The 23,343-nt window shown below is 43.9% G+C and overlaps 1 protein-coding gene across 1 annotated transcript; it reads right to left on the minus strand.

Annotated features, from left to right (window-relative positions):
- Positions 1–22: 22 nt before the first annotated feature.
- LOC139290313 (NIPA-like protein 2) lies at positions 23–23,343 on the minus strand. The gene is made up of 11 exons (XM_070912053.1): positions 23,094–23,343; positions 14,685–14,753; positions 12,967–13,135; positions 8,242–8,301; positions 6,360–6,481; positions 4,145–4,241; positions 3,746–3,881; positions 3,383–3,471; positions 1,396–1,459; positions 1,208–1,305; positions 23–1,013 (listed from the first exon to the last, which is right to left on the minus strand). Exons 1-11 carry the CDS (start codon positions 23,247–23,249, stop codon positions 907–909), a joined length of 1,167 nt encoding a protein of 388 aa, XP_070768154.1. The 5' UTR covers positions 23,250–23,343; the 3' UTR covers positions 23–906.

Raw genomic sequence — 23,343 nt, forward strand, 5'->3', positions numbered from 1 at the left:
AGTAAACACATTGAACAACTGATACTTTAACATGCATTCTTTTTATAGTTACACCGGCGTGAACACTGGTGTCCCACACATCCCATAATGTGTAGGTGGCAGATAAGAGTTTTGTTGCCTGGCAACACTAAAGTTTGGTAGCAGTCGATGTAGACTGCGGTTTATTTGAGGTAAAGATGGGCGGGCAGGCTGTGTATTAGTGCTTTTTAGACAAGTGATATTATAGCTCCATGGAAACAGGTTTCAGAGTGATGCATGCTATTCTCATACAAACCAAAACCTTCCATATAAGCGTGAGCAACTTTAACTGATCAGCCGTGAGGGAAGGTTATAACTAGTACTGAACTACCTCTCTGCTCGTCATTTCAAATGAAGTGAATTCACTTCACCCCAGATTAACACGACCCATGTGCAAAGTTGCCTGGTCGTCTGTGAGCTTCCCCCACCATCAGAGGGCAGCAGTGCACTTATTTTGCTGTATGACATGAAATCCTCACATCAGATTTTGTCCTTGTTTATTTACAACTAATGACACAGACCAATTTATTCAATTGATTAACATAATACATATGTTATATTGGAAGGCATTTGTTGCTAGTCGGGCATTTGGCGTTTTCACTGTGAACCTGAGAGTCAATTCGACCAGTTATTCCTGACAACCCTGCAGGAAATACTGTTAACTCAAGAGAAGCACTGATATTCCTCTGAGATGTTGAACGAGAATACTTGCCATTTTGACATAAAATCTAAAGACCAATATGGCCACCAATACTGCCGCTCAGCTGGCACTGGCTTGAATTGATGCCTACCATTTATTTCTATAAACAGAGATATTACTGAAGTCCCCAGGAACAAGCATGCACACTCAAATCCACAAAATGACAGTCCCAACAGATGGAGCAGGTCCTACGAATCGTCCGTTTGGCCAGCTCTGTTACACATGAGTTTGGCTGCCAGCGATCCGTATGCCGGAGTCTTCGCCTCGGGCTGCACTCTGTCTGTGTGCCTTCTCCCTGTGAATGCGGACAGCAGAGCTCATTAGATGGACCCTGCTGCCGGGGCTGCAGACATTAGCAGTCAGATAAATCCAGGGTCACTGCCAGCAGATTCTAACCGTCACTGCTGACTCATAGACACATCATACTCAACATAAATAGGTCAGCGTGTAACATACCGTATGTTGAAGAGAGTTGACCCAAAAACTTACCAGGAATCTTATCCATTGCGATAAAATTGCGATCTTGTTGCTTTATTTTTGGCCTGTTTCGGGCTATCAGGAAAACTCCAAGGAAAGACAGAAGACACCTGGAAAAGAGTTTCAGGAAGGACTGATACCATCTTACAGTGAATGCCACATGTTAAGCTGCAATTACTGGTGTGTTATTCAATACTTACCCAAAAAGAAACATAAAAATGTTCAGCAAAGCCAAGCCTTCAAATTCCTGGTAAAATACTATCCCTGCAAAATGGAGAGAAAAAAAATTCATCACATTAAAATGCTTTTCACTTTTCACAGAATAACATTATCTCAAGTGCTTTGTTTGTGAAACGTAGCCTTGCTAATCCTGAGCACATTGCACTGGGATGATGAGGGAAAAGAGTTTCGTTATTAACTGAATAGTGTAGTCCTTACAGATGAGTAGCAACACACGGGATCACTGATCAACCGTGTATGGAAGTACAAGTGACAAAAAAAATAATCCTGGTGATCCATTTTCTGTGCCTGATCTAAATAGTTCTCCTGTGTTTATAACTTAAGAACATGTGAAAAATGGATAATGGCCAGGATAATCTTTCTAAATTCCTTATATATATTTTTTTTTCATCTGTGAAAAATAGTTTTACTTACTTTTCCATCTGAGAAAAAAAGTTTAAGGAACTTAGAAAGATTATCCTGGCAAAAACTTCTTTTCACCTGTCCTTAAGTCATAAACGCAGGAGAGAAAACCATTTAGATCAGACAGGATTTTTTTTTCCACTCGCCTCCTTCCGTAACCCTCAGAGTATCCAATAAAAAACAATTTCCTCTCAGTGACCGTTTAAATATTCGAAAGTTGACTAAGAACAGTGTATCGTCACTCCACACACAAGTCTACTGCTGTGACCACCACCGGGTTAGAACCAAAAACAATCATTTTCACCAATGTGTTACAAAATAATCCTAAAGGAGGAGAAGTCCTCCCCAGATGTTCTTAAACTGCCAGATATAATACATCAGCAATTTGTTGTTCAATGCAGTCAGTTGTGGGTTATATGTGCAGGCGGAGAGAGCCATAGGAGATTCTCAGAAAAGGTGAGAGTAACTCATATCACCACATGCCTTGTGCGCCCCCCCCCCCATTTAGGGTGTATTTTTCCCTCAAGGCAAAAATGCTTTTGAGAAACCCTTTCTTGATTTTTTTTTTGTTTGTGTCAGATTGAACAAAAACATGATTACTGACAGGATAATAAAGGCCTGACCTGGCAGAATACACATGCTATAAATACAGTGGGGCTTTTGCTGAAGCTGCCTTGACTGTGTGTTATGTTCCACTGTGTTGCTTCATGAAATCGATTTCAACCAGTGCAGCGGGCGCTGGACCACATCTTCCTCAGAGAAAGTGTGTTTCTTAAAGGTTGAGTTTGAGTTGGGATGAAAAATGATCCTCCATACAACTCTTTCAGGATAAGCCTGTTTTTTTCTTACTGCCAACAAAGCCCATCAAACGACCAAAACCAACAATGCATTAGTGTTGCATTACTTTCTGACTTCCGTAAACACTGGTTTCTAGTGAAGACGCGAATCTTTATCTTATGGGTCTGTAATTTAAGACTCATTTCCCAATCATTTCATAGAGTTTTCCTGGAAAGAAAAAAACAGTAGGGAAATTATAAATGTCATTGAAAGACAAGCTAATTTGAATAAAATGTTCATTCCTTATTCACATATAATTGGAAACCTTATCCCACATACATGTTAAATTTCTTTCCTGTAGATACATTTTTGCATTTTCAGGTGACCAGGCTAAAAGACTCTAGTTAATGCGAGCAATTCATTGGAATTCATTAATTGAAAGGGTTACCAATTTGTAATTAGTTCCAAATTACATAATTCTCTCAAGAAAACGTCTTTCCAACTCATAACTAAATAAAACCATTTTTAGCCACACTAGCTGCTTGGCTCTAGGAATGGCAATGTGGATCAGTTTGTCGTCCACCACTGGGTTCAGACTAAATCATCGATACCAGACTATGCAGGAAATACCAGTGTTGGATCAATTCATGGTTGGTTTAGGTCTTTTCATGGAATCTGTTGACAATAAGTCGTATCACTTCTACAGGAACAGAAGGTAGTGAGTAAAACTTAAGGCCACAGAGAGCGACAGCTTTATGGTTGACACACCTGCAACGATGGCACTTGCAGTGAAAAACACAAAGTTGATAGGAACCACCTCCGTGGCATCAAACATTTTCATTGCCTGATTGAGAAATCTAGAGAGAGAGAAGAAAAGAAGATTTGAGATGTGCAGTGAATATAATGACCTTGGTTATAGAGACAATATGTAGCGGCCTATTCATCCATCATAATACTGTGGGTGCTCTGCAGGTACAATGTCACCATTATCCCCCCCCCCCCCCCCCCCCCCCGTTTGTTCGGGAACAGGACAAACAAAATTGCATCTAGCCTGTGGCGAACAGGAGGGGTTTGAGCAATGAAAAAAAAGAGGGAAATATGAAGGTACACAGAGAGAAAACCTCGACTAACTTGATCTGGAAGGCGCAGGAGGCGACCATGACGACAAGCATGACGTAGAAGATGGGGTAGATGAGCTGCAGCTGGCCTTTTATTGACTCTGTGATCATCCCTGACACAGCTTTGACTGAGATGACTGTCAGAGAGGCTGCAGCAACACAGAAGCAACAGAACACTTCAGCATTTAGTCGTATGACAAGCAATAAAGAACTTCCTCACTGGTTCACGCCGAGTTGTAGGGGTGGTTAACTGCCCCCTAAAAGAGTTTTAGTGAATTCTTTTCTTCCGCCGTGCTCTACTCAGCCCTCAACTGAAATGATGGTAGCCAGGCAACGAAGCAACCTCTGACTACCTAAAATGATTTAATCCGTAACCTCTGCCCTCAATCAGGCAGCCTCCATTTGTCCGTACCGAGCAGGGCCACCAGCAGCATCACAATGACGATGTGCTTCACATTCCTCCTCTTGTACAGATAGAGCAGGATGCAAAAGACGATGACCTCTACAAACTGTTGAGAGAGTGTGAGAAAGAGAGAGAGAGAGAGGTTACACGAATCATCAATTTGGGCTCCAGTTTTGATTCCATCCTCAGAAAATGAAAAACTGAATTGCACTAGTGCCGAGCGTCTTATCTATAAAACAAAGTGCTGTATGCAGGCAGTGAGCAGCGCGCTTTAATTGAAACAAATGACTGTGACTGTGTGAAAAATGAAATGAATTCTTTAATGAGAAGGGCCGGGGGCTGTCCTTGCGAGTCCAATAGCTGTTCAACTGTTCAAGGACCTCTGATATAACCGCACAGCTCTAATGGACGGAGAACAAGAAAGGACTACAAAAGAGGAGTGGGGGGGGGGGGGGGGGGGGGGCAAGGTGACCTTTAAATGTCTCTCAAAATCATCCCTGTGTCTCTATAAATGTTAAATAGAGGGCTTATTTCAAGCTGGAAATGGATTTCGACGGACCTGGGTCATTTGTGATAGATATACCATTTAGTGCCTGAAAACTGAGTCCTTTCAGATGAAATCATTTGATAATTGTGTGACCTCTGGAAATAATGAGAAGACAATGATGGATATTTCATTCTCCTCTGATTAATCACCACCTACAGTTAATCCCATACTGCTGGAGGCTTCGACCTCCTCTGCAGGCTGATGAGTATTCACAATACATCGCCAGACATGGAAAACAGCACGAGGCAGTCTCAATTTGAAAACATCCATCCGTCTGTCCATACATCTGTATTTTCCTAATATCTGCCTGAACAGCTCCCTTTTGTTCGTCATCCAATGGCTGCTTCTTTTTTTTATGTCTCTCGAGTGTTTGCATTGGTTCAGCAAAGAGGGCGAGATTCAAGAGCAGAATGTGGAATATTGAGAGAAAGGCTGTGCAGTGAATAATGATGGCACTGCTACCCAGGCCACACATTCACTGTTTATACCAGTGGCTAGCACCCCTGATGAGCTGCCACAGTAGCTGTTATCCTTTTAGGTTCAGCTCCGCCTGGTCGGATGGATTATGTGCAGATAATCGGTTGTTCCACAAACAATATAAGGATTTGGAGAGAGATTTGGTGTGATAATATTCAAGTGTTTAGTTTGTGATCATTTTAAACCTCCCTGATGGCCTAAACAAAATCATCATACACTTCATAGAAGGATTCTTTTTTCTTTTTTTTTTTACCCCAGGGGTGATTTTGCATATATGGTGGTTTATAGCAGCAAATACAGTTTAAAAGGGCTACAGATCCTCTGTGGTGTTCAAGACTTCTATTAGTAGCTTCCTAAAAAAAAAACAGATCAAAGGTGTCACACTTTCTAGCAGGAAATAGTGCTACTCCCCGCTCTTGAATTGCACAAAGCACTGTATTTCTACAAGTTTAACCTGAAAGATGGCAAACACAGAGCTCCCTCTCCCTCTCTGCTGCATCAATGGAAAAAAGCAGCAGGACGCGACCTTCTGCTGCAAACCATCTTTCCTGTAAAAACATCTGAGGTGTTTTCGACCGAGACTGGCGTCAACGTTTTGGAGCCAACGTTTACATTTTTGTGATGAGTAGGTCTTGAGAAAAACACTTTGTTTTCAGCTCTGCGCCAGATCTGTCACTATGGTAACGACTATGTTTATGCCGTGCCTGCCTGAGGCGAAATTGGAACAGGAGAGCACATGGGTGAGTGTTAATGCTCTTGCAGACCATGAGGTGGGGGCAGTATATTTTTTAATACTGAGTGCAAAAACATGGACGCGCTCGCCACTTCACAAAGAACTGAGTTCATCCATATGAGTCAGAAGAACAGGAGATATTTTATGGGGGCAAGGATTAATTACACCATTCTCTGAGGTCAGGGGATTCATCAACTGTACTTCGACTCTTTGCCAGGAGATTAATAAATATTTAATACTTTAATTAACCCCGGAGAGTAGCCCTCCTCTTGCTCCTCTCCACAGCGAGGTTAAAGGTTGGGATGAGCTAACTAACAGCAGGACAGGAGCTGCTATGTCTACAGTGACAACATTCACCTATTCACCCATTTGAACGTACAAACAGTAGCTACGAGGAACCAAGAACATGCTCACACACACACACACACACACACATATTACTGGATACGTTTCAAAGGGTTACACACAAGGTAAAGCAGGAAGTGCCAGCTGACGGCGTAGTACTGGACCAGATGGGCTGTGATGTGCGTGGAAGTGTGGGGGGCAAAGGTCACCAGGAGATACGTTCCTGTTATTGCCAGGGTGCCACCTATGAAAGAAAAGAGAGCATAGAGTGGCGAGTTGGTAGTGAAAAGGGTTTTATATTGGTTTGACAGATCCATTGATGTTACACAAACCCTCTGGATCACCTTAAACTGTAACTACGTCTGCTGGTAATAGTGGCCATCTTTTCTCTACGTGATTGCACAGCTAGTTGCCCATTTTAAAACAGGCACTATTCTCAAATTGTGGGCAGCTGCAAATATACTTTCAGTTGCCAGTTTATTAGGTCCACCTAGCCAAACTAGTGCACTCCAATTCAACAGTCCTGCAATAAATCCTCCCTATACTTTATACTAACAGCTGTTTCTATTATTTGGTCCACCCCCATTTATATCGATGAGGAGATGCTAAATAACACAAACCACCTCCCTGCATAATACAATACAATTCAACAGCACCACGAATCAACACCTCTCTAAAACAGTTTCAACAAAAATGGAGTGCTTCAACCTTCATGGAGGGACAATGTATTGCAAGACTGTTGAATTAGACTGCATTGGTTTTAGCTAGGTGGACCTAATACGCTGGCAGATGAGTTTATTAGTTGGACAGTTGAGGCTGTTCAAAAAGAAGGTGAACCTAAACTGTCACTGAGCCCTTAATACATGGACACCTAAGGCTGTTGGTCACAGTACTTAGACCTGGGCATTGATAAGGCTGTACATTACTGACGCTACATTACACACAAATGCAGACCCAATGGAGCACACGCGTCTTACACTGCAGGTTTTGATTGTATACAGACTATTTAAAGATCCGTCGTCGTCAATCTTAAAACTTTGTCTTAAAGTTTACGTTTCTCAAAACCTCGCACCACAGACAAAGAGCGCGTGTCATTTTAGTCGCTGAATGGTTTTAAATGAATTACACACATTTAAAACATTTTAACACATATATTACACACATACGTCTGGCTACAGGCTGTTGTGTCACATTAATGGCGTGACAAATAAGCATAAACTCAAACTGTTTCATTGAAAAAGACTTGAAAAGACAGCTTGTTGTTACTTTGTACTGTGTGAGAGGAATGACCTTCAGAATCCTCTTGGACTCTTTTATATGTATATTAATTGAAACACGACCACAAGCTGAAGATACGTTTTAGTTGTCACCTCGTTTTGTCACCTTAACTCATCATCTTTTACATCTTATATCCGCGGTTGGTTTGTATAACCCTTTGCAAATGGGGCTCTGCTGGGAAAAAAAAAACAGCTCAGTGATTTCCCCCCTTTATAAATAAAACATTCATACAATTAAACGTTTCCAGTGTTGCGGCTGATAATGTCACTCTGCAATTACAAGACAACAGCAAAACTGGCAAAAAAAACTAAACAAAAAACCCGCCGATGATTTATCCAGGAAACCAACAATATGCCGGGGTGCGTGGCGCTAGTGTTCATTTCCAATCTAGCAGTTGTAATGATTGTCATTGTGGCGACCATCACAATCATGTCATTCAGCAGCAGACTCTACAAATTGTTATGACAAACAATAGCTTTTCATAAAACAATATAATGGGATAGGTCTGCTGAATAGATTGTGCCTTTTCTTCCCACTGGCAGCAACACACGTAGACTTATTAACTAGCGGACAAAATGTTTGATTTCAGTCAAACTGAAATATTCTTCCTCTGTCGCAGGACCTTTTTTTCTTTCACACTGAGATAATCTGTGGAGTCACTTTGATATATCTGAACCCTAAGAGCTGTCCTCGAGTGCTGTGATCCGACTGAGTGTTTGTGCTTACCAACAATGTCAGAGGCGCGCACCGTCTCCTTGAGGAAAACCACGGATATGATGGCGCTGGCTGGGAAGTGAAAAAAAAACAAAACAAAATCAACAAAACGTTGCAGTTAGTTTAACCGCCAATAAATCTTCCCGCAGTTATGATTCAGTCCAGCGGAATAACATAATAATCTGAATGTGCACTGTAAACTAAAAAGCAATCATTTAACACAGTCTAGACACCAAATCATTTGAATTGTAGAGTGAAGGCATCTCGCTCTCTGTTGTTTATCACAATAACAAAGCAATCAATGCTTGTCCCTTGACAATAAAAACATAATTGGTGCCATTTTTTTTTTGGTAACCTCATATTCTGGATTGATTTATTTTTTGATGCAACAAGTCAATTTTATCCCTAGCAAGGTCAGATACTTGATTGAATATTGACTAATACATAATACCACTTACATCAGTAGTGTTGCAAACAGACTACACTGCTGGCTGTATACATGTATGCTGTAATGGCATGAGGAGTAATAAGATTTTACTGTGCAATGTGAGAATATCACTGGAATTTGTCATATATATTGTGTGTGCACACAAATAATACATTAGTTACACATACATACAAGCACACAGTGAGCCTACACTGTATTAATGCATTCCACATAAATAGATTCATGTACACGTAATACACACACACACACACACACACACACACTCATGTGTATATATATATATATATTACTGTTTATATTGATCAGTCTGATCAAATGTGCCAGCTGGCTTGGATAAATGGAGCTCATTAGGACTTCATAACGCCAGCACCAAATTACGGCGAGGTGCTATTCCATGCTACATTTTTCACGAACCCATTCATCAATATCATTGTCAAAAACCGCGACGCCGAAAGGCAATCAGTTTCACATGAGCTAAGCCTCAGATTAGTCTTGTTAATGTTTGTTGTTCCCCGGGATATGCACCGAACCGAGGGAGACGAGTAAACATGCAGCATTTGGCGGCATCACGGAGACAGGATAGCGAGACAGGCAAGACATGCATGCAGACACACGGACGTGCCGATAAACAGGCAGATACACAGATGGATGGCCACACAGGCGGACTAACTGCCTGACACAGAAAAACAAACTGGGAGACAAACAGGCAGTGGACAGACTGACAGGGAGTGCAAATAGATATGCCAGTGACAGCAGCCCGTCACAGTGAGGAGGTCAGTTTACATAACTACACTGTGGCTGATGTGTTGTTGTATATATTCCACCAATGGATCAGCAGAGTCAGCGGTGACAGCTGTGTTTGCTGGGAGATTTTGGACACAACTGCAGTGAGCCACTGCCAGACGGGCGCGCAGGTGATGGCACGAAGACAGAGACAGACTAACTGAACGGGAGAGATTGCTGGAAAATACTAAAAAAAAAAAAAAAGAAAAAAAAAAAGACAGAAAAGAGACAGACAGGCAGTTTGTGTTCAGGCTCTGCCATCATCATAAGGAGATTAGCTACAGAGCATAAACAGCTCAATATGTCGGAGACACGCAGCGTGTCACGCGTGGGATTACTGTGGCAGGGCAGGCTCAGTGTGGATGTTACTCACTGACTGTACAGCACGGTCACAGTTTTATTAGCAAATGTTTCCACCTGAGGGTCGGTTTTAGGCAACACTAATACACCCAAGCCATGAAAAGGTTTGCTATAAACAACCAAAAAATTTAATTCAAGCAAAATGCCCCCTCAAGTATGCTCAATGGCTGTAGCTATCAAAAAAAATCCACGTTGATGGAGTGTCTTTTGGAGGAAATGTGTGAAGCAGGGCGTGGACGTGCACGACGCCGCAGGGACATTACTGTCAAAGTGGACGTTTAAACAGACTCTTGTTGGTTTTCTGATGAAACAGTTGACTGTTAAATATTTCACATTGCAGGCATGTTCGCATACACATTTAGGACTCCTTCTTTGCCTCTGGGACCAGCTGGATCTAACAAGTAACCATAGCAACTCCATACAAAGTGGGATTCACACGGCTCGATAAAATGAGAAATGTGGCAACAGGAACCTCTGGGGTACACAGTCTCTGTCACTGCTCCTGTGTGTTTATGGAGGTGTGTGTGTGTGTGTGTGTGTGTGTGTGTGTGAATCAGATCAGCAGTGCCCCTCTACGTGCTCTCTCTCTGATGTGCAGTAATGGGAACCTCCCTGTGGGAAAACACGCCATGTCAGACATTCTTTCACCGCACTGATCTGACACGAACGGATGAAGGCTGAGCTGTCATCCCCCAGAGAGGCTGAAATATAAGAACTGTTGCCACATTGCACACTACTGTAAGTTCACAACGTCACAAGTGACAGAAAACAGAGACATTTGAAAGCGCTCTTGTCCTGTGAAAACGTGAACGTTAATACCGGCTTTCAGACACTCTTGAACAGTAGACGGATGTTGGAATATAGAGGCTGTACAGGAGTTTTGAAATGTAATATTAGATATCATCAAATCAAAAAGGAACACATTTCTCAATTAAAGCCCAAGATCTATAGAAAAACAAAACAGACTGCTTCACACTGCTGCAGGTCTGACATCTGGGAGCACGGCTGATGCAGCGTGTGAATCAGGTTTTTGGTGTATTTCCACCATGCCACCCTCCCTCTCCTCTTTTTGCATGCGATGACATGGTATCTGATGCTCTGCTCCATACAACAGCATTTGGGATGGCGCTGTCATTCCTAATGGAGACCGGCGGGCTCTGTGGATGGGAACAGTGGTAATTGCTCTCCGTCGAGCGTCAGAGCGCCGGTGTGACATGCGGGGACAGGTGGATGACAGCGGCATCATCAGCCCTTCCCTCTCCTCTGCCCCTGCTTTCCACTCGGTATATATCTCGCTCTTATTTCGCTCATATCCCTATCCTCTCCTCTCCTTTCCCTCTCCTTTCCCTATCCTTCCCATCGCCTCACCATCTTCTCTTCTCTTCTACCCACCCTCTGACCACTTGCCTCCCTCTTTGTTTACTCACCCAGGGCCTCCCGCTGTCTGTCCCCGCCCCCGCCCCCTCCCTCTGAGCCTTTACGCAGCTCTTGGAAAACAGGCACAACAGTGCAGCAGCAGGTGTGTGCTTGAGGAGAATCTCTGGTCGCATAAAATCTGCAAGACCAGGGTGTTTCTACACTACAGTTATGTGCACATTTGTGTGCATTTGCTCATTTGCGTACAGTGTGAGTCAGCGTGAGGTGGAGTCACGACGGCAACCTGCAACCTGCACCCCCCCTCCCCTCGGCTCCACTTGTTAGCTTTGAAGGGGACAGACAGTACCGGCACGGCTGCAGACACCTTCCTCTGCTTTCACCTCTTCATCTCTGGCTTCATTAATTCTTCAAGACGCTCCTTCAAGACACACTTCAGCGGCGTATTATTCATACACACCCCGATGCAACACCGGTGTCGAGCAATCAGTGGTTTTTACAGGGATAACAATGACAGTAGAACGGAAATGAGCACAGTGATTGTTAATACCTGTGGCTTCAAAGAGAGTCGTCATGTCAGCTTTACACACTCTGACACAGCACCGAGAGGTTAATGCTCTCAACAGAACATGGCGCTGAAGTCCTGTTATTATGGTAAAAGCATTTTATAAAGTAATTGCTCGCTGAAGCAAGTACAACACCGTACAAAACTACAACGAAGAGCTTCTTAACAAGATTTGTGGTTTCGTTCAGTGCTTTATTCAAACCATTCATCCACTTGCGAGACGTGCGTATAGGAAAATCGTTTGAAGCGTCGGGGTAATAGCTGTCATTAATATCCATGACTCACCGCCACCTCCAGCGCGGTGAGTGATGGGTGGCGGGAGGTAAGAAGTGAACCTGTTCAATATTTAACCTGCGTTTAGAGTGTTTGCACTGAGCAGCTGTCAGCTGTAGCAACCGGGCAGGCTTTGTTTTGATTGGCTTAGTTCATGACAGCTTTAGTTCACGCTGTGGACTGTAAAAATGATCATTTCTGGAGTGGGCTGTGGGATTTATAATGTCAGAAGTGATTGGACTTCCTGAATCGCCAGTAACATTTTAAGGGTGGAAATGTACATATTCACCTTCTGGGCCCAGTGGAAGAGGAAAATACTACATGCACCTACACACTGACCCGCTGGCCTTGGTCTTCATTTATTCTCAAAGCAACTGCAGAAAGCCTTTTTGGATTTTTATCTCCAATTTTTCCAGCAAATGGTAGAATCCATATCGGCATGGTACTGATATGGAATGGAATCACCCAAAAAAAGGTGATAGAAAAGACAAAATTGAGTTTCTTTTTTGACTAACACTGAGATGGATTGTTGGATCCATCTGCCATTTTTTTTGGAAAAATTGTTAGAAATCCTGACACCTCCATCTGATCCTGATGATGGTTTTAAAGTCAAACTGAAAGCTTAAAACTGCAACAGTGCCTCTGGAGTGACTATATCCATAAAAATAACCGTGTTACTGAGACTTTGTAGGGAAATATTGGAAAGGATTAGTATCTGTACTATACTACAGCTCCCATAATGCATTGGAGTGAGTAAAATCTGCCTTTCAGCACGTAATGTAAGTGCCTGTCACGAACAGCGTTAATGACAAGATCAGAAGAAAAAGAACAGACATCTCATGGCAACGATTCTTGTTGCTCCCAGAGGAAGCAACCTTTCCTCCTGCCTTCACGCATGGATAACGTACGCGGAGGAAATAAAGGTTGCACTTACCTATGACAGACACGCAGCCCAGCGGGGCTATGAGCGATGCTGGGGCAAAGCCGTAGGCAGCAAAGTTCCCCAGCTCCCCAACACCCATGAGAACCACACCGCACCACCACATCACAGACGTGTAGTAGGGCTTGGAGCCACGCTGAGCCTGACGGACGTGGGCATATTTCTGTCAGGGAGAGAGGGAACAGGAGCCCGAGGTAATCAGTCAGATTAAGTAGATCACAAACTCAAACACCACACAGACAACTTTACAGCCTCACACAGCCAAACATATAACGCTTGAAGGTGCAACTGAAGAGATAATACAGCATTACAGAGGCTGCGACACACACTGTAAACACACCATAACACCCTCTGCTGATTAGCATTTCATCTCAGAAGAGGCATGACACCAATTAAGCAAATCAATGAGGTGGGAAGCTGTACAAGGCAAACGCAAATGTACACTTCATAATCATTAACAGTTCTATCTTTGCAAGCCTCCACTGCCTAATAAACAACGGTTATCAGCCGTTTCCAGCACTTTCTCCCACATTTAGTTGAAGCTGTCACGCCCTCTCAATCTGTCTTACACACCCCGCACGCCGCTGCCGCAAACACCCCGGTTTTGCATCAAAAGAGCCTTTGCTAATCAGAGCGTTATTGAGCTACAGGGGGGGGGGGGGAACAATGATCATTTTAGAGCAGTGGTTCCCAATCTTTTTCACCATTGTATTTACACTGACGCCCCCCCACCGCCCCACATAAAAAGGAGGAAAAGTAGCCTACTACTTCTATCTCTTCTATTTCTATATCTCGATGTATGTTTCATTATATTCATTGCATAAAAAACAATAACAGCACAGAACAATCAACTGTTCAATCAACCTAAATAGTGAACTTAACACCTGCCGGACGTTTGTGTAAAACTAGCAATTTGTATAAAATTCTGAACAGTTTTAGGGAACACAGTTCTATGTCCATGTTATGATTTTCTTTACATACTATACATACATTTTAATAGTCCATGCAGCCTGGCTTTATAATAAATAAATAAAGATATAAACTTCTAAAGTAACCCTTAGATTTAGTTGTCTTCTCCACAGAAATGAACTAAATGCATGTATATTATATATATTTTTTATATATAAAAAGTCTTACAATCAAGAGGGACCCCCCTATGGAGCTTTGGCGACTCCTGAGGGTGTATGCTTGAAGTGAATGAATTACATTTGCTCTCTAAATAACTTGATTTAATTTAACAGCATGCAGCTCAAAAACAATTGCTAACACTTCACTTGAAAGAGTGCTGATCAGGATCAGGAAGGCATTATACGCTCACTGTTAGAGCATAATTAGCATCACAATCAGGTCCACACGCAAAGGGCCACAAAACTTGGTTTTGATTACTTAACTGTGCAACTGTATTGCTAATCACAAGATTAAATTGATTTCTATTCACTTCTATTGATTCTAATTCAAACTGGCTTCATTGGCATGAAATACAAAGTCACAATGCCTGCTGTGAATGTGCCAGCAGATCACACAGTCAGCCCGTGTGCGTTCACTAAAATCCTGATGAACACATGGAGAGTCTGCTAAAGAGGGAGCAGGCTGACAGGAGAGAGGCAGGTCTCGCAGAGCTGAGGGAGTGGAAAAGTGAGTTTTTTACAGGCATAACGCGCCTGCTGTGCGCTGAGCGCCTGCTCTACAGCTGGATCTCCAGCGCTTCCTACCTGTATGTTGAGTGAAACGCTGATGAGCACATTCCCACATATGGAGATTATGATTCCCAGGAGGTAGGTCTGTGGGAACAAACAGTAAACAGGCACAAGATTAGGCGACGCTCTACTTGTCACACAACAACTCCAAACACCCCATAATGCTCCCCGCCAGTCTTCCCTCCAGCTGTCACATCTGTCATTTCCATGACAACCACAGAGAGCTTTGTTCCATTGGTGCTCTGTTAAAATTCACTAGTGTGTGTGTGTGTGTGTGTGTGTGTGTGTGTGTGTGTGTGTGTGCAACAGAGGTATCTAGGGTTTCATAATATCAAAACCTTCAATTCTCACACCCTCACATGCAGTAAAAAGAAACACAGACATTAAACACACGCATGCAAAACACTCCCTCACCCTCTCAACTCTCCCACGACATACAACGCCTCACAAAGGTCGTGATGCAGGTTGGTACACACCTTTAGACACACAAACACCCTTGTTATGACCCATATGCAATATTTTGGAAACAGAACTCGGGCACTGTAGCGTGTATTGGTTGTAGAAGTCGGCAATGTGGGCAAGATTGTGGTGTCACAGCAGCACATTATTACGAGCTAACACGCTCAATTTAGCAAAACATTGAGCACGTAAAATAACCGTGTTCACCATCTTAGTGTAGCATGTTATCATGATCTCAATCAGCACAAAGTAAAGCTGAGGCTGATGGGAATGTCATTAGTTTCGCAGGCATTTGGTCATAAACCTAGAGCCTCCACGTAGGCATATAAAGCTCTTGAGAAATGATGTTTCAAGGATACTCCGGGCTACCCCCCCCCCCCCCCAATATGCTTGGAAATTGATTGCCAAGGGGAAATTTAATTTTAGGTCACAAACACACCGGCGGCCGTGGGCGGACAAAGTTTACAAAGAAATGAAAGCGTGCAGTGGGGGGGCGGAATGTGAATGATGAAAACCTAAAAAAAGAAACTCAATCACTGTAAAAGAAGTCACAGCAGCCAAGCACATCCAAGCATTTATCCGTTGAAAGAGCATTATGAGGGAGATGAAGGGTAGAGAGAGAACAGAGAGAGAGAGAGAGAGAGAGGGGATATACAGTGATGGGAGTTAAAACAAAGGAATAGGAGGCAAAGCGAGAGAGAGGAGGGTGCTGGGAAATGACAGCGAGAAAAAGATGATTTAAAAACACTAGATTTCAAAGGAGAGGAGAGACAGTTAAATGTTCAGCTTCAGTGGTCCGTTCTGCAAGATAAGACAGGCAGTGGGTTACTGTCAATAATATCCATCTGATATTGTTGACAATGAGATAACAGCACTGTGGGCAAAAGCTACCACAATGAATGGAGTGTAAATTAATTCCTCTGGTCTCCAAACACAACAGCTGATCACTCTCACACAATCCAGAGGTCGTCTGTCGCTCTGTCACAGCACATTATTAGACATCCTCAGCAAAATATGAAACATCTCTTCGCACCACTGAGGGGAAGGAGCTGTCATTATAGCTTACTCTTAAAGTCGTTCAGCAAAGACCAAAGCCCATTCTCTGGACAAGGAAAATAGCCGTAACCCTCTGGTCTTTCTGTCAGCCTCAGAAACCCGTGAAGCATACAGAGGAACGCCAGACTAACTGATGATGGTACACCCCCCCCCCCCCCTTTATTACAGGGGGAAAATATGACTTTGGAACTGTGTGGTTGTGTAAGATGTGTGCGCAGGTCTGAGACTTAACATCAAAGGTGTTCCAGCTCCAGAACTGTTGTGTACTTTGCACTGATTGTCAGAAACCATCAGGTATTTCCTTACTTTAGATTTACATGTTGTAAAATGATCCCGTGTAGCTCTCTTGGACGGCTCTTTGAGTGTACAAACTTCCACTGGAGACACACAAAGATAACCACATTTCTACTCATAATACATACACAGTGATGTTTCATACAACACCCCAGATGCTATTGTCCAATTTTGTCCAGAAAAATACTCCGACATTGACTGTGACAACGACTCCCACATTTGCATCTCGGTTTGGACTTCACGTCGATGACACCTCAAGTATACTAGGTATATCAATCCGCATGCAAAGATAATAAATCCACATTGATAGCACTGATCAATCAAAACTGACAAAACCCTCAGTGGATTGACTGTTCAACTGCTTGTCTACATTTCTCAACATGACAGGATTACACCGTCACAGTAGCCCAGTGGTTCTTTTTCTGTCACAGCCCCTTCAGAAGCCGAACAAAGTTCATGCCCCCTCCACCCCAGCAAAAGTGGATTTCGTTTTTATCATAGACTGTACGAAAGAAGTGGACGTAGCCACCGTGACGTCACCCATTGGTTTGTGGGCTACTGTTTGGAAGCCTCGAGTTTTGGCAGTCGCCATCTTGGTTTTGGAGCTGGAAGTGACCATACTTGGACGAGAGGGTGGAGCTGGGGATCTGAGAACCCGAAGATAATATGCACACCCACCTATACCGGCAACCTGACTGCAGCTGGCTACAGCGTGCAAAGTAGCTGCTAACAAAGTTAGCTTGTAAATATGCTTACCAGAAAAAACCTTGTCAATCACAAGGTAGCCACACCCTAAAGCACACCCTGCTTTATCATATATTTTACTCTACATGGGACCATAATTTACAAAATGAAAGACATACTGTATTGAAGAAGACTTGAAACTAGCGATTGAGGCCATGAACTCATTAGGAAAATGTTTACTGAGGTAATAAATCTAGAGAGAAGTAGGGTCATTTTCTCATAGACTTCTATACAATCTGACTTTTTTTTGCAAGCAGTGGAGTCGCCCCCTGTAGGCGATTAGAAAGAATGCAGGTTTAAGGAACTCCTGCATTGGCTTCACTCTTCAGACCTGGAGGTTGGTGCTTGGTTTTTATCAATCGTTAACAATACGGGCGAAATAAACAAAAGATTCAGGTTAGCAACATAGCCTTGCTAGCATCGGAGCACTTTCCTTTGATTGAATCACCACATAAATCATATTCATGCAACTTTAGGTCGGCTCTACGCCCACCCCCAGTTTGAGAACCACTGCCTGTGGATGAATGTTTGGTGATGCAGTGATTGATGTAACACTGCCACGGCATCTGTAGTCGGTGCACCAGAAGGAGAGGAAGACAAAAGTCCCCTCCTCACTTCTGAGCGCACAGTAGAGGTGAAGAAATGAGGACTTAGCTGCTGCTTTCCCCAAAACCTACAGCCTGTTCTCAATTAGTTTTGACTTATCTGATCATCACACAACATAATTCCATATCCAACAGCCCCCTGTAAAGTAAAACCACTTGTGTTGTACCATCTTTATTGCATAACACAACTCATCATCTCCTCACCACGCCTGATAAAGAATTCAAGCCAAGTGGATACCTGGGTAATTTTAAATTCAAAACCACAGCATGCATGCACAGTCTTACTCCTCTATTTCACAGCCTGCCTCTATCTTCTCTTCCACCCTCTGCGCCACATTCACCTTGACATCGAGTCTGATGAGACCACTGACCTTAAACACACCTGCAGCACCGATGATACCACACCAGAGGTAAACAGGATTTAGACTCCAGTGTGTGTGTGTGTGTGTGTGTGTTTGTCTATATATGTGTGATGATTGGCGTGTATCTGAGGTAAACAGGATTTGGGAGGAGGCGGTGGGGAGCAGATGGGCGGCTCGATGATGGGATTCCTGGGGGATGGATACCGCATCAAGGCAAAAGGTGTGTGTTTGTGCGATGATAAGACTCCATCCTCAAACGTTGAAGCACACAGACAGAGGGAGAGGGAGAGAGAGGGCGTGTGCTGGGCCTACTGCATGAGAGATGACGTCGCTGTGGCAATTCATGATCAAACAGACGGCGTCATCCGTCAGGACAGCTGTGCTCCGTTCACTAAACTGAGATCGATAACCTTGTCGAGCTTTACAGGACAGAGTGTAAGTGGCCTGCTGCTTGGCTGTTACTGAGCCCATGAGGAGGCTGCTGGTTAATACCGAGAGAGGCCAGGGGGCAGAACGAGATGTATAACTGTTATGTGTGTGTGTGTGTGTGAGAGAGAGAGAGAGAGAGAGAGAGGGAAAAACAGTGTGTTAAGAGTACAAGGTGGTGAATGTACAGCCTGAGGACAGTTTATTCCACTTCACACAGGAGATGTAGCAATTTGAAGTGTGAGGAGGGATTCACCTCACCTTTTATTGGATTCATTCACGTTGGATTAAGCTTGCCAGCAAGTGAATTCGATCCAATTACAGTAAATTATAGTTTGTTTGTTTGTTTGTCTCAGCGTCGGCGGAAGAAGGAAGCGCGCACGTTTACGGCGCAGGCAGCCACAGCGAGAATCACGCACCTCACCCAGGCGGCGGGAGGCTGGCGCTCTCCCCACCGAGGGAAACACATCCACACAAGAGAGTGCGAGAGAGAGGAAGCAGGAGAAAGAGAGAGAGAGAGAGAGACGGAGTATTGCTGTCACAGGAAGAGCAAACAAAGCAGTCGAGGCAGGCGAGGCCGGTACTCTGGGAGTGTCTTTGGCTTGTCAGCTTACTGAGCAAACATTACACACTTTACCCAAGGAAGGCAAGAGACTTCACAGCACGAAGCTCCCTGTGTTGCCCTGTACTTGTGTGTTTACTACTATTGAACACTTTTCTGCTATTAAAAACTTCATTGTGCCGTAGCTGCACGGGAACTATTTCAAGATAAGGCCACTTTATGTACACAAGTACTGAACTTGTGAGCATTTCCATTTTATGCTCCTTCATACTCGTGTTTGCTTCTAGTTACTTCTCACACAAAAACATACGACCAGTTTATAAAATATTACACGTTAGCATGCTGACACACTATCTATAATAGAACTGTTATAAATGAAACTACCCAGAAGTATACAAAGTAGTTGAAATTAACCTCAAAACATTAATGCATCAATCATTATAAATCAATCATATGTAATATAACACTCAACAGTCCTGATAGGGTGAAAGAGATATTCCAGTCACAGAATCAACAGGTTGGTTTCTCAATTAAGGCATGGCTAGAAGTGATCAAGTGGTTCCAGCACACACACACACACACACACACACACACACACACACACACACACACACAGCATTGTATGGCCACAGATACAGGCACCTGACTCATGGCATTACCAGAATTGCATCTAATTGGGAATTTGCACCCCAGTACTCTTACTGGAGGAAATGTGGATCAATTTCATAATAATAATATCCAATAATTGTCCATATATTAAGTTGGGACCTTTAAGGTCAAGGATTCCAAGTTTTAGTATTGATATTCTGATCTCTGCATTATGTGTAATAAAAAGATGACTTACACCATTCGAGTGCAGAAAGGCAAGGGTGAAAAATAGTGGATGAAATGGGATTGTTAGTCTCAGGGAAAAGACACCGAGACACTTAGTGCCTTTTCTAAAAGCAAACGTTATAATATGTGTGTTTGATGAAGTCTTCTGTAATTGCAGGGTTGTTCCGGGCCAGCCACATGAGAAAGCTGATTATACTCCAGCTTTCTTCCAGCTTTGTCAAAATGTAATTCATTTGTTACAAAGGTGGGTTTCACTTGCACAAAATGTCACCAGAGAACAATCGACACTACAGAAGTGACAGCCTAACTGGCAAACAGCACACACAGGACACAATGACGCAGACTCCGAAGAGCGTGGTTAGCTTTAAATCCTGCTGCCAGATTCTTAACAAGAAACGGTAAAATGACTGTGACAATCAGAGAAGGTAATTGGATTCTTTCACCAGACACCGATACCGATGGGGGAGGAAACTAGGCAACAGATCAGAGAAGGATCCTGGTGTGCTTTTACTCAGCAATTAAAAGTCACGATGACGCAAACTCAAACACGAGTCCAGCTGCAGCATTCGAGCGAGTTTGAATGTCAGTGTCAACAAACGCAGAAAAGAAGTCCGCAAAAAAACTGTGGGAACTGCATGAGCACATTCATCACCGAGGCACAATCAAGGACACGTGTCAGACTGTGTTGACTGCAGTTTCTCTGCTTACTCCTGCGGCGGAATTTTTTGCACCTCTGTATCTTTTCAATTAAACTGCAGCCAGTGTATTGTGTAAATTCTATTACATAAATGTCAAGAGATAAAAGTCCATTTGAGTTCCCAGTCATTTCTCACTGGAAGTGTTTCACCCTCAAGGAAGGCACAAACTTTACATGAGGCATGCACCGATGAAAATGATGTTCGGTGTATCATAGGACCGGACTGAGCATCATACAAACAAACATGCACGCACGCACACACACACACACACACACACACACACACACACACACATTAATTGTGTATTCTTGTGGGCTTCATGTGACAAGCAATTTTTCATAAGCGTGTACTCCAACTGTAATCGGACCAGCTGGACCAGAACCTGATCTGAAGTCGGAATCTAAACTAAAGCTGAAGCAACAGAAGCTGAATGGGCCTTGAAGCTGATGGAGGGAGTGACAGCACCGACCCTCCTCCTCCTCGCTCGGACACTGACCCACAGACGGACAGACAGATAGCCAGACAGCATGGCCCTTTGTGTCCACTGACAATGGGGGTCTGTCCCTCCCCGGGATGGGCTGATCTCTGGATGAGGCCCTTCACTTTCTGCTCAGAGGTTGTGGGTACAGAGGCAGCATGGGTGAGAGGAGGACGTCAGCGAGAGAAGGATGGAGATTACGCTTTTTTTTTATGCCAGATTACATAAAAATATACTAATTATTGTCCTGAGTCCCCCATAGATTGCCTCTGTCACTCCTTGCTGTATTTCCTACCACAAACTACATGCTGCCTGAACGAAGACTGTGACCAGACTGTGAGAAAGATCAGCCGATCGACCTACTACCAAGGAACACTGTCAATAAAAGGGTGTCATTTCGTATATTATGTATGCAAGATATTTTGTTTGGCTTGACGATGGCACAATGAGCACTGTCAAGGGGGTCACCACAGTGACAGACATTCTTGAGCCCCACTGTTACCAGGACAAAGACGAAACATTGACTCAGTACAGCGATGTAGCCAAACAGTTATTTTTAGTGGTCACCCACCTTCTTCACCTCGCGTGGAAACTGGCAGTGTAGTCTTTAGTAGTACAGTAGCTTCTGAAGCAAACCCTGCACAAATGTAACTCCACACTGCAACAGAAAAGAACTCAGACTAAAGCACATACCACAATGAAATTATAAACCAGTGAGCTTCAGAGGTGTTTCAACCATTAGAGAGACACCAGAGACAAGAGTTATCTCTTGGGGACATGATGGAGGACTTCTGTCCTATGTTCTCGCCTCGCAACAGGCGATCCAACCAATGGGACAAAATCTCTCAAAAACCTTGGCGTGCTCCCGTAGCATCGACGTTGTCAGTGGCACCACAGTGCAAACACTTTCAACTGTGGGAGGCTGTTAAAGCGCGAGACAGACAGATATTGTCCCCTGGATGTCGGGATGTGCTCTGGGATGGTGGGTAGCATCGGACAGAGGGGGAGCTGGGACCATTAGCCAGCTGTGTTCAGGACTCTTACAGTAGATCTATTCTCTCACAACCCACCCATGGGCCATTACTCATTACTCACGCCTCTCATTCCTCCTCTGGTACTCTCTCTCTCTCTCTCTACCCCCCCCCCCATCGGTAATGTCACACAGAGAAAACATGGCAGAAAAGAGAGGAACACAGTGACAGGGGAAGACGGGCATGAGGAGAATGTGTGTCGGCATAAGAGTAGGAGGGCAGAGGACTCTCACACACACACACACACAGTGGGAGACTTTGCATTGCCATACACAAACAGACATGCACATACTCAACTTAATGCAGAGTCAGGAGAGCCCACTTGCAAAGTTAAAAGTTCAAAAGAAAGAAAAGGCCTTTCAACACAATGATTTAGTCATGATCACTTTAGAAAATAGTTCTGACAGGTGCCAACACCGATAGATCTCCGCCTGGCTTCTCCATCCACACTGAGTGCTCATTACCCAAAGAGCTTTGGAGGCTGAGGTTATGTTTTGACTTCCAAGATTTTTTTTTTTTTTTAGTCTAACTTAATCTCCTCTTGGGCATTAGTGTGCAACTTCCTGCTCCAAATGGAGTTTAGGGGAGGGAAGTTCCTGAGAGTTCAAAAAGGAGACAAGACTTGGAAAGTTTCCTCTTATCACAACCGCCTGCAGCTGAAACAGGTTCAGCGTGTTTCACATCACACACACACACACACACACACACACACACACAGCCAGCAAAGGAGAGGGTCTCTTTGTTTTAAGTTGGTTGGTGTTGTTATAGTCTGCTGCAGCCGAGACCACTGTCCCGCATCACACCACCTGCAGGCCACTCCACTACCTCTTCCACCCGGAACCTGACCAAACAGTGTGAAACTCAAACAAACTCACCCGGAGCGGGTTCTCCAGGATCTCGGCGCGGTGAGCCTGAGCGGAGGTCAGGTGAAGGGTTGCATGCGGGGAACTTGAATTCGCCATTGTTTTCCTTATGGCGTGGTAAGGAAATGATATTTGTTTGCTAGATGCCAAGTCCCTCTCGCTCCACATCTCCGTCCGCTGTGTTTCGCCTCATCCCGCCCCATGCGTCCCACGTCCCCGCCGCTTCAGGGGACACTCAGAGGGGAAAGTTCCTCATTGTTGG

Source organism: Enoplosus armatus, chromosome 9 (genome assembly GCF_043641665.1).
Source record: "Enoplosus armatus isolate fEnoArm2 chromosome 9, fEnoArm2.hap1, whole genome shotgun sequence".
In the NCBI taxonomy this organism is placed as follows: Eukaryota; Metazoa; Chordata; class Actinopteri; order Centrarchiformes; family Enoplosidae; genus Enoplosus; species Enoplosus armatus.

What these genes read in the sequence shown, in the direction of transcription:
- LOC139290313 (XM_070912053.1), bottom strand. Translation starts at nt 23,249, where the DNA reads ATGTGGAGCGAGAGGGACTTGGCATCTAGCAAACAAATATCATTTCCT. An exon ending in TGCAAGTGCCATCGTTGCAG is followed by an intron (nt 1,460 to 3,382) that starts GTGTGTCAACCA and finishes TCCATTTTGCAG; the next exon opens with GGATAGTATTTTACCAGGAA. An exon ending in CGCAATGGATAAGATTCCTG is followed by an intron (nt 1,014 to 1,207) that starts GTAAGTTTTTGG and finishes CCGCATTCACAG; the next exon opens with GGAGAAGGCACACAGACAGA.